Source organism: Pundamilia nyererei, unplaced genomic scaffold (genome assembly GCF_000239375.1).
Source record: "Pundamilia nyererei isolate P.nyererei 1_Seehausen unplaced genomic scaffold, PunNye1.0 scaffold00077, whole genome shotgun sequence".
NCBI lineage: Eukaryota > Metazoa > Chordata > Actinopteri > Cichliformes > Cichlidae > Pundamilia > Pundamilia nyererei.
The window spans coordinates 285,163-297,318 of NW_005187478.1; the positions used below are offsets into that span (position 1 = coordinate 285,163).

General features: G+C 40.0%; 1 protein-coding gene across 3 annotated transcripts in view; it reads right to left on the reverse strand.

Annotated features, from left to right (window-relative positions):
- The window catches only part of LOC102194642 (disks large-associated protein 1-like), a 167,052-nt gene that overhangs the window by 2,289 nt on the left and 152,607 nt on the right, over window positions 1-12,156 (reverse strand). For all 3 annotated transcript variants that reach the window (XM_013911991.1, XM_013911989.1, XM_013911990.1), the window contains exons 12-14: window positions 7,483-7,615; window positions 5,455-5,546; window positions 4,591-4,743 (exon numbers count right to left, since the gene is read on the reverse strand). In XM_013911991.1, coding sequence (XP_013767445.1) covers window positions 4,591-4,743; window positions 5,455-5,546; window positions 7,483-7,615 — 378 coding nt within the window. The remainder of the gene's footprint in view (window positions 1-4,590; window positions 4,744-5,454; window positions 5,547-7,482; window positions 7,616-12,156) is intronic.

Below are 12,156 nucleotides of genomic sequence, written 5' to 3' on the forward strand. Positions count from 1 at the left end.
TTCAGTGACTCACAAACTTGCCGTAACTTCTTTTTAATAGAAAGTGCAGAAAAGTTGAATTAGGTTTAAGGGGCCAGAATGTGTGTGACGTGTGAGCGAGAGTTCTCACACATATACAAACACCAACGTGTGTGTGTGTGTGTGTGTGTGTGTGTGTGTGTGTGCAAATGTATGCCTAGGAATGAGAATGAGTTAAGATGAGCTCCATTCTGTAGAATTCTGCATGTGTCACCCACTGATTATCAGAATCTTTCCATTTTCTCTTTCAAATAAGGTTTTTTGGTTGCTGTGTAACAATCTATATGCTTGAAGACAGCTGAAGTCATACCTCTGACAGAGACAGATGTATTTGTCTGAACAAACAAGGCTTTGGCATGATTGTAAGCTAGATACAGTATGTTCAAGTGAGAAAGGGTCCTTTTGTCTGTGTGCATGCATCTTTCCTATCTATCATGTGGCAAGGACTGCTCCTGCACGTATGACATTTTCTTTATTTCTTTGCAGGACTGATATAGCTCCAATTTATTCAATATTTAGATTCCATTCTATGGCACCATAAATGTCCTGAAAGAATTATTTTATAGCTCTGTGCTTCAGTCTTTTCTCTTCATTTTTACACTTCCTGCTGATCCCAGCTATTAAAATGTGAGTACCGTCTCGTATTAATTGCTAAAATTATGAACTGAAGGCGGGCTTGAAAACAAAACTTTCGACAATTTTGCTAAAATTATTGCTGCTCTTTAAGATAGCTAAATTACAAAAATCATATAATTGAAATGATACAATTAATGATGGCTAAGGCAAAAAACGTTCCCTTTTTGAACGTGGTCGGGTTGTTGAACTGCATAAGCAGTGAGGTGGGATGCAATAAGACAGTCATTTGGACTTTCTTAAATGATCCTGGTGGCTATGGAACAAAAAAGTCAAGTGGAAGACCCCAAAAAATGTCTCAGCACTGAGCCAGACGATATAATTGGCTGTCCATCAAGGCATTGGACGATCCTCGACCCAAATTAAGCTACTGGTGCCGACTGCAGCCCCATAACCATCAGACTGCATTTGAGACTGAAGGGCTTCAAAAACAAAACAAGGCCTCGTCTCCCTGAACGCCGCACAACTGACCCTTTGCACCAAACATGGGACACTGAAAGGTGGAGGAAAGTTTTATTCTCTGATGAGAAAAAAACGTAACCTGGATGGTCCTGATGGTTTCCAACGTTACTGGGACGACAAGCAGATCCCACCTGAGATGTTTTCTACACGCCACAGTGGACGGGGGTGCCATAATGGTCTGGGGTGCTTTTCCTTCAGTGGAGCAATGGAGTTCAGGGGTGCAGGGGCGTCAAACGGCCACTGGCTATGTCCAGATGTTGCAGAGCATCCCTCATGACTGAGGACCCTCGTCTGTGTGGTAACAACTGGGTTTTTCAAAAGGACAGTGCTACAGTGCACAATCCCCGCCGGACAAGGGACTTCTTCCAGGAGAATAATATCACTCTGCATGTTCCCTGATCTAAATCCAATTGAGAACAGTAGATGCCCTTCGTGCGGCCGTCTTCACCACTCACTTCATGGAAAAGCCTGCATCAAGCATGCCGCAACAAATTTCCAAGTGCTCAACAATAATGGTGGAGCTACTCATTACAGAGTTCATGTTGGAACTTTGATTTCTGTTCTTTTTTTTGGGGGGGGGGGGGCTTACAGGTTTTTTGGAGGTGTGGGCCTAACCTTTTGATCAGCTGTAAAACAGCCTGTTCCAGTTTTCGTGTTGTTTTCAATAAATTGCAGGCTCAAAAAATGTTGTTTTGCTCCCATTTCTTCTTGTTGCATGTTGAAGCTCTACTTGGAACCTTGTTAAGATCCAACCATGCAAAATATGATTTTTGGCCATTTCTTAAGTGGTCTTAAACTTTTGATCGGGACTGTACTGACTAAATGGAAAGATATGCAAATAAAAATCTGCTATTGATTTAAGTAACAGAAGAATGAGAAGACTTGCTGTGTACATTTGAAATAAAATATTTGAATTATACTTCAATGATAAAGGGTTAGCCTGAGCTTCATTTTCCCGATTTTGTAACTTCTTTTGCAAATCCTTATAAATGCACCTACTGTGAACTGGTGTGTAGCAGTTTGATGTCCTGTAAAATGTTTTAGCCACACAACAAACAAAGCAAAAAGCCACAGACAGGAAGGTGGCTGTAAGTGAAAGAAGGAAGCAAGAGCAGAGAGCAGCATGGATAGATGGATGGAAAGACAGACATGATGAATCCTAGGAGGCCCACAGGGTCAAGGCCTTGTGCTGTTGGCATTGCTCTTATGTTGACTGATGTTTGCAAGCACCTTCACTGTCAATACACACACAAAAAACACACACAAGAAAGAAAAAGACAACAATGAGAGCAAATTAAAAAGCCAGTTAATATTCACAATGATGCTGAACATCTGCAACAGTTACAGATCCACTCACACGTATGCACAGGCAACAGTATCTGTATAACCACAGAAACCTCCGCTGTCATTCACATTAATGATAAAAGTTTTTTTCTTGTTCTTTTTTTTCAAGTGGGGAGGGGGGTAAAATTGTCAGATGCTTTTGTTTTTTGTGACTTTTGTTAGGACACGACTCATCACCCCGCCAACTTTACATGGATAGAGATTTTAAGCCAAAACACTCAGTTTTTGTAAACAAGGAAAATCAAAACATGATACCAGAGTGATTGCAAAAATAATTCCACACCTACACTCTTTGGTGAAAGTACAGTAATTATGCTGTTATTGTTATTTAGATCATCTCTACACAGAAAAACCCTTACACAACCTGTGAACCTTAAGGGATGTTCCAAAGTAGGTCACCATCCAAAGTAATGAGTAGACGCTCCTATTTCCCCTACTGCTGCCTTCACTGAGTCTGACACTCAAAGACTGTGTTCATTTTATTCTGCTAACAGTGAAACATTAGTGTAGGCTCACCTTACATCTGAGTTAAAGGTGTGAGACTGTCAGCATAACTTTTAACTTCATGACTGGTATGAATGCAATTTGCAATTTGTACACTGGCTGTTTAATGTGTAGGTTCCAGGTTGGACTCTCTGTTGCCTTCAGAATTGCCTCAATTCTTCATGGCATAGATTCAACAAGTTGCCGGAAACATTCCTCACGATATGTGGGTCCCATTCTACCACATCCTATATTAGATTGAGATCTGGTGACTGAGAAGGCCATTTGAGAATACATTCAAATCACCTTTCGTCCACATTCCGATGCTCAGCAGGACATCTTGACCATGTCTACATGTCTACATGAACTGAGTTGCTCCTATGTGATTATCTGGTTAGATATTTGCAAGGAGTTGAACAAGTATACCTAATAAATTGGTTGGTAAACCTATATGAAATAAATGGACTGGTTTCTTTTGTTACTCACGATCAAACATATTAATATGTCATACAATTAACATCAGTGGATGCACGTCTGAGAGGGGCTTAAGAACACACATGAATAAGGACCTTAAAATGAACAGTTTGTGTAATAGTAACTGTTAAAAAAGGCAACGTGCTTTCAGTTTGCAATCTTGTAAACCCTGGACAGATTAAATCAAGTATAAGAAACAGATCCTGGTTGTCACACTGAATATTTTTTCATTTTTATCTGACTGTGTTTGCTCATGTTCAGTATTTAAGCCTTCCAACAACTTTGCAGGCACATTTATGTCACTAAGCAGTCTGACATCATCACACTCAGAGCCCTGTGAGTTCAACAGTTAGATGCTTAAAACAAACAGATCCAGCAACATTTAACTTTTTGGATCTTCAACAATCATCATGACTTTTTTACAGAACATGACAATAACAAGGACTGTACTATCATAGAGCCAGATGGATTTTTCTGATTACAGTCCTGGAGGAGACAGTTGTTTTAGTGTTGCTTACTTTTCTCTGATGTCAACGCAGTGAACCAAGTTTTTATATTATTTTTATTTTTTTAAATCATTAAGTCGGACATGAAGTCTGACAGAGTCACATGAGGTTTGCTTTAGGCTGTAACAGAGGCACGTCACTAGAAGGTTATCTGTAGCTTTCAGTCATTTGAGAGTTATGGAAAACTGCTTGCTCTAAGATTCTGTGCTGTCATGACTCAAACCTTTATTTTCAATATTTACACTTAGCTTAAGGTTAATTATTTTAATTAAATGCAGGTACCATGTCAAGTCTAGTGTATTGTGTATATATCAACTGAACTTGTGTAAAACTGACTTAAATAGTATTTAAATATATAAATAAATATAATAAATGCATTATTATTATTATTATTATTATTATTATTATTATTATTATTATTATTATTATTATTATTGGAATTTCTTTAAAGATAATTATCCTCTACAAAAAAGTCAAAATCATGATGTGTAGCCACACATATTAGTTTTAGGAATGTTTTGAGCAGGAATCTTTGACCTCTAATGTGTCAGCAGTGAATGCTTAAAAAGGTTTGAAGGAACCGACAGAGGTCATCTTTTGGCAAGTAATGCAGTGAAAGAGCTGGATCAGCAATCATGTAGCCAATGGATGATGGAAGTTGTGAGTGTACCTTTCTGTCTGGGGGATCCAAGGGCCGCCAGTTGTTGGCTCTGAGCTGGTGAAGCTCATCAAATTTGAGGCTTATGTTCTCGATTGACAACTGAAGCATATCCCAAAAACCGGCCAGATCTGAGGCTACTGGACGAGGGTGGGCTTTGGGGTTCTATGACAGTAGATAAGCAGGAAGAAAATAAAAAAAAACAAGAAAATGAATAAAAAGTTGTTATACACACTCTCATGTTAAACTTTGTATATATAGTATCTCAAAAAACTTGTCTGTGAATTCTGTCTGTGTATTGTAAATATTCTCATTCTTTTCTATTCTTACTCTATTTCTATTCAAGTACAACACTGCCGTACTTATTCTTAGTTTATCTTATTTTTGTATGGTTGTATATATGTATATTTTAATTTTTTTCATTTTCATTTTATTATTTTTACACACATTTGATCCAGGAGGACAATATTTCGTCCCACCGCATACTTGAGCGTATATATTGTTGGGCTGACAATAAAACACTACTTGACTTGACTTGAAATAGTAAAAGATACTGGTATGCAGTTATAGAAATATATGATGACATTTTGTATGATAAGCTTGGCATTAATTACCATTTGCCATTACTAATATTTTATTACATTCAGTTGATCAGTCAATCAAATATTCACTGTATAATCAAAGTAAAGGTTTTTTCTTCAGTAAATGAAACAATTTAAAAGGTTAAACATTAGAAAACACAAGAAAAATATTGGAAAAATTGAAATTAAAAAGCTCATTAAAAGGAAAAGGAAGAAATGAAATAAAAAAAACTTTTTTAGTTAGGCTTAAGTCTGCTACACAGAAACAAAACGCTTTCCACTGCTTCAGACTCACCAGGTTCTCCTCACACAGCTCCCTGAACTGCTCAAACTTCTGGGACATCAGAAGCTGAGCACTTCCCATAGCACTTCTCATCTTCTCTAGGACTATAAGCACAGACACAGAGCTTAGAAAGAGAGTCTTCTACATATTGATCTGTTCTTAACATGCACATACTACAACATCACTGATTGGCAACTAACAAATTTGTTTAAGCCTCAGGAGCTTTTCTGAGAGCTTGACATTTGAACCTACTCTGATTGTGGGTGTAACCCTGTCCCATTAAATGCCATTGCTCTTGATGCTCTTGATGCTCAATTTTATGACTGTTTGAATTTGTTTTACATACCAGAGCTGACTACCTGGTCACACACAATCCTGAGGACTATATTATTATTTACAGTAGTGTAAAATTAGAATATCTTGGAACCATTCTTATTTTTCTGATTTTAACGCAGAAAAGTAAACTGTCACATAAACTACATTCATTACACACAAAGTACAATATAGTCATTGCATCAATGGCTAACAATAACTATAATAAATATAATATATATACAATATATTTACACTACCAGTCAAAAGTTTTGGAATACTTTTCCAATTTTTTTCTTGTAAATTATGCAGTTTAGCGTCTAATTGCACTCTGAAAGGAAAGCAAATCACAAATAAGCAATTAGAGTTAAAAATAATCATGGAATCAATTTATAGATCAAAGTGTATTCTAAACTTTTGACTCATCAAAGTAGCCTCCTTTAGTAGATATAACAGCTGTACACACCCATGGCATTCTTTCTACAACAGAAATCAGATATTCTTCAGAAAGTTCTTCCCATATCTGCTGCAGAAGTTCCCATAAATGTGGACCTTGTAGGTTGCTTTGCTTTCACACTTCTGTTCATCCCAAATCAGCTCGATGGGGTTTAAGTCCGGAGACTGAGACACTCCGTGTTTTCAAGCTTACCATCTTCTTTTTTCCTGAGGTAGCTCTGGCATAGCTTGGACTTATGTTTTGGTCCTTTTCTTGTTGTAGGATGAACCCCTGACCAACTAGGTGCATACCAGAGGGTCCTGCATGGGCCTGCAGAATGCTGTGGTAGCTGTTTTGGTTCAGGGAGCCTCTCACTCTGTACAAGCTGCTGACCCTGGATCCAGCAAACAGCCCCAGACCATCACACTTCCCCCTCCATGTTTGACAGTTGATGCCACACGCTGTTGAACCATCCTTTCACCTCCTTGTTGGCGTACAAAAATCCTGCGTGGTGAACCGAAGATTTCAAATTTTGCTTCATCATTCCGTAATCCAGTCTTCAGTAGTGTAATGGCGGTGTTTCATGGCCCAGGCACGTCTCTTTGTCTTCTTCTGATGTCTTAGCGATGGCTTTCTTGCTGCAACTCGTCCTGTTGAACCTGCAGCTCGGATCCTTCTCTTCACAGTTGAAACTGAGACTTGCTTATTACGAACACTATTAAGCTGTTATTAAGCAACCTCAGTCCACCTCTTGTGAATCTCTCTCAAGTAATTGACACTTTTCTTGGCAATCTTCCTAAGGCTGCAGATGTCTCTATTACTTGTGCACCATTTGCTAGCAGACTTTTCCCTTCCATTAGTATGCTTCCATACAGCACTTTGTTAACAGCCAATCTTTTCAGCAGTGACCTTCTGCAGCTTTAGGACCCAATATACTTGCTATATTGGTCATGTTACCATTTATCGAGCACTGAGGGCAAAAGTACTTTTCCAGAAAGCCTAATCTTATCAAACTGTTGCACACTCTGTGTGCTATATAAATACGATTTAATTGAACTGATATATCATCACAATGGAGGTAATACACTGTATTTGTAGTATTTCAGTAGCAGTTGACTCAAACGCAACTTATTGAATGAGATTCTAGGAAACAATCAAATTTATATGTTGCCTCCTAAACCTCTGGAAGAGGATTCAAGCATTAGGAAAACACACACACACACGAAGGATGGGGTCTGAGAGAGATTTTTTGACATGAAGAACAACAACAACACACACACACAAAGACGTACTGTCCTCAGGCAGGTCGTTCTCCCGCTGGTCGAGTTCCATCTGTCGACACCAGCCTTCCATGCGGTCGGTTTCAGCCTGCAGCAGCTTCAGAAACCACCGTCCGTCTCTCTGGCAAACTGATCTCTGCACCACCTGCCATTTAAATAATGAAACTATCACTACAGAAAACTGTATACTGTACTTTCTACAGGGTTGATAAGTTAGTTGTAATTCACGTCACAAGAATTTAGCCTTGGCCATGAGGAAACTCCTGAAACCCAAGCTGCCCCCATCTGTATGTGCACGATAGAGAAAGTGCTGTTTTATTGTGCTATGTTAAATAAATATATAACATATAAAATCAGAGAAAGTGCATCTACATACATACACAAATAAATACGCAAACAATAATAATTTCCCACTTGCCCAGTTTGGGGGTCACTCCCTCAAGTGCTAAGATTACCACGGGGACTCCAGTTGCCTTGACCCGCCACATCTTCTCTAGCTTTTCTCTCTGCCCTTGGTATTTGGTAGCGAGCTTCTCAGGATCCTTCTTCCTAATGCTATCACTTAGTATAGATACAACTATCACTATGGCCATCTTCCTCTGCTTGTCCACTACCACTATGTCAGATGGCTAACCCATCACCAGTTTGTCCATCCGTATCTAGAAGTCCCACAGGACTCGGTCATTCTCAACCACCCTGGGGGACGTCTCCCATTTTTGCCTCAGGACTTCCAGGTCATACTCGACACAGATGTTTCTGTATAATATCCAAGCCACGTGGTTATGGTGTTACATGTATGCCTTGCCTGCTAGAATCTTGCCGTTATGTGCTGGATTGTGTCAGGGTCTTTGCACAGCTAGCACCTAGGGTCTTGCCTGGTGTGGCAGACCCCAGCCTCTACGCTTATAGGTTGTTGCTGTTTTACCAGGGTGTCTGCTGTCTTTTAGTCCAGCTTTGTCCAGGAATTAGTAGGATATTTTATATCAACCACTTCTACCTGCTGGTGGTACATGCCATGCAGGGACCCGTCCTTCCATGATGATGTTTCTTGCGTTGATCTGGTGGTTGAGCTTTCCTAGTGGCCTCTTGTGGGATTCCTGGGTACTTGCAGCTGTCCTCAATGACTGCACTGTTGCCTTCTGGTAGTGTAATCCCCTCTGTTCTGATTACTTTCCCTCTTTTTGTTACACCCGACTCTACTTCTCCAAGCCAAATGATTGTGTGAATGTCCAGTGTTGTTTCTGTTGATCCTAATGGTGTGTACCTGTAAATCAGTGTGTCATTTGCTGTTGTTTTGAAGTTGCCAGCTGGTTGCTTGTGGATATTCCAGGCTCCGGTTGCCTTGATGGCCCTGTAATAGAGAGGCCGCTACTGGAAAGCAGGATTTTAGCTTATCAAAGTACCTTCAAACTTAACCCTGGGTTTTCTGCGAAGATGGTTCACTTCTCACTCGGAGTAAATTGCCATGGTAACTTATGCTGTGTTTAGAGATTAGAGATCAACAGGTATGAAATAGCTGCCTACTGACCAATCAGTACTTCATAATAAAGAATGCATTCACCATTTGTGTGGGGAGAGTAGGACAGTTTAAAAGTTTTTCAGTATGCTTTGTGTTTCCCAGATAAACATCAATAATAAATATAGATTCTTAGCTGTAACCTTTGCCACAACAACAGTCACCCTGAGGCGTTGTGATTTGGTGTGGTATAAATAAAACTGAATTGAATTGAATACTTGATTGTAATCTGCTGTTGAATCTCTTTTACACTGCTGGAAACAAAACAAAGATCACAGATTCCTGTTTAATCAAATTAACTTTACTGTGCCTCCTTGATTAGGCTGTGGGAAATTAAGCTCCATCCATTCTCTTCTGCGCAGGGTGAGATGTGGGGTACACCCTGGACAGCTTGCCAGACTGTCACATAGCCAAGTGACAGTAAGCTTTAATGTTTAAATGGATTCAATTGATGGATTCTTATCTTAATAAAGGTTATCTTAATTCAATTCAATTTTATTTACACAGCGCCAAATCACAACAACAGTCGCCTTAATGCGCTTTATATTGTAAGGTAGACCCTACAATAATACATACAGAGAAAAACCCAACAATCATATGACCCCCTATGGTCAAGCACTTTGGCGACAGTGGGGAGGAAACATTTTATTTTAACAACAAGAAACATCCAGCAGAACCAGGCACAGGGAGGGGCGGGGCCATCTGCCAATCAAGTTTAAAGTTTCAAAACTCTAATTTGCAGCAGTCTCCTTAGATTGAAACAGCACCACTGTGAGTCAGTCTGAGCCAGAAAATACTGAAGTTTAATAAAAATAATACTTTTATCAATCTGTGTGTTAAATCAACAGATTAAACATGAATAAATTATTCATTCTATTCAATCTAAAAGACTCAAATTAGGCTTAAAACGTTCCTTTTTGATAAAGCATAGAGTTATGGTGCAATAGGTGTAGTCTGCTCAGGGTTTCCCATGATGCACTGAGTATTTCTTCTTTGCTCAACTTTTTTCACTCACTATGTGTTTGCACACAATTCTGTGTTTAATCATTAGTTATTATTAATCTCTTGCTCTCTTCCACAGCATGTCTTTGTCCTGTCTTCCTCCCCTGATGCCATAGAGAAAGAAAAAGATTTATCAAAGGAGCTGTGGCAGAAGATAACTTAAACTTTATAAAACAGGAAAAGGAAGTAAAAAGGTATCCAGACAATTGTAGTGTTCAAACTCTAATTAAGAAGTAGAATTATGGTGAAACCAAGCCACGGACAGGTACACCAACAAAAGCTTCAGCCAAAACTGCCAGAAAATTGCAAAGAAAAACCCACAAATAACCACAGCGGCCATACAGGACTCGCTGAAAAAAAAAAAAAGAGGGGCACTTGAAGAACAATGGGCTACATGGTCCCCAGATGAAAACCACAACTGCAGTAATGCCCCAAAGCAGCCTATTTACAATATGCTAACTCGGAAGCAAGCCTCATTACCGGGATGGATTACTTACATTGGGGATGTATGGTAAATGGCCTGTATTTATATAGCGCTTTACTAGTCCCTAAGGACCCCAAAGCGCTTTACATATCCAGTCATCCACCCATTCACACACACAGTCACACACTGGTGATGGCAGCTACATTGTAACCACAGCCACCCTGGGTGAAGTGTCTTGCCCAAGGACACAACGACCGAGACTGTCCAAGCCAGGGCTCGAACCGGCAACCTTCCGATTACAAGGCGAACTCCCAACTCTTGAGCCACGATCGCCCCATGAGCATGAGTATGAGCTACACAGGCACAGGGAACCTGTCCAAAATTGATTTCAAGATTAATCCAGCATGTTATCAGAAAATACTGGAGGAAAATTTGCACTCCTCAGCCCGCAAGCTGTCAATGGGATGCACATGTACATTCCAACATGACAATAATCCAAAACACAAGACTAAATCCACCTTTAATTTCTTACAGGATAAAAAGTAAATATTCTAGAGTCGCCATCCCAGTCTCCTGATTACAATGTCATTGAGCCACTTTTGGGATATCTCAAACATGCAGGTCATGTAAGACAGCCCAAGGATTTACAGGACCTGGAGGCATTTCGCCAAGAAGAATGGACAGCTTTACCATCTGCAAAAATAAAATGCATCGTCCACAACAACCACAAAATACTTCAAGCAGTCATTGACGTTAAAGGAGGCAATACACACTATTAAGAACTAGGGTATGTAAACTTTTGATCAGGGTCATTGGGGTAGTTTAGTGGTGTCACCCAACCACTAACCATTAGTGAAAGAAAAGCTTTTGTATTAGCATCCGTTTCTCTAGAGCAGGGGTCGGCAACCCTGGGCACGCGTGCCAGCTAAGGGTTAACTGATGGCATGACAATAGCTGGATTGGCCATCGGGCACACCGGTGGCCAGTCCATTGTTCAGTTGTTTGGTGGTGACTATGGCTTCCACAGAGGCCAGCAGGTGGATGACAGAAAGGGGAGGCAGGAGGAGCAGAGACCCGAGGCGGCCGCAGGTCCAAGTGTCAGGTGAACTTCAGGTAAGAAGTTATGACCTGCAGTCTATCTGGGTCAGATATAAACCAGGTTTAGGTGGAGTTTATTTTCGTTGTGCTGACTTTTTACAGTCAGTTACAATAACTCGTACTGCGTGCTAGCTAGCATGACGGAGTTTCTATACAGCTGGGTGGTGCTATGATGTTACTGATGGTGAACTTTATTTTATTCATAAGGTTAGTTAGTAGAGTTGCCAAATGTTCCGTAAAAAACGGAATCGTCTCATATTCAGAGAAAATATTACGCGTTTCATGTTGAGCTGAAAAAGAACAGTTTGTCCCGAACTTCAGCTACAATGAAAAAGACACAAAGCTGGATTTATTCTGTGTTTACGCCGCACAGCTGCCTCTTCTTCTTTCATTCTCTCCCCTCTCTCTCCTGTTTCTACTTCAATCATGAAACTGATCAGTGATCAGCTGATCGGCTTTTCTCTCTTGTTTGTTTATCGCCCACTTTGTGCCAGAAAGAGGAAACCAGCGGATGTCACGCTAAACAACAGCAGCACGTTTAAGCTTGATCAGCTGTTGTTAGAATTTATTTAATATTACTCTCTAGTATCAGCTGATGTTTGTTGGAGCCACAGCTGTAAAGCTGCTGGTCATGATGTCGGTTTGG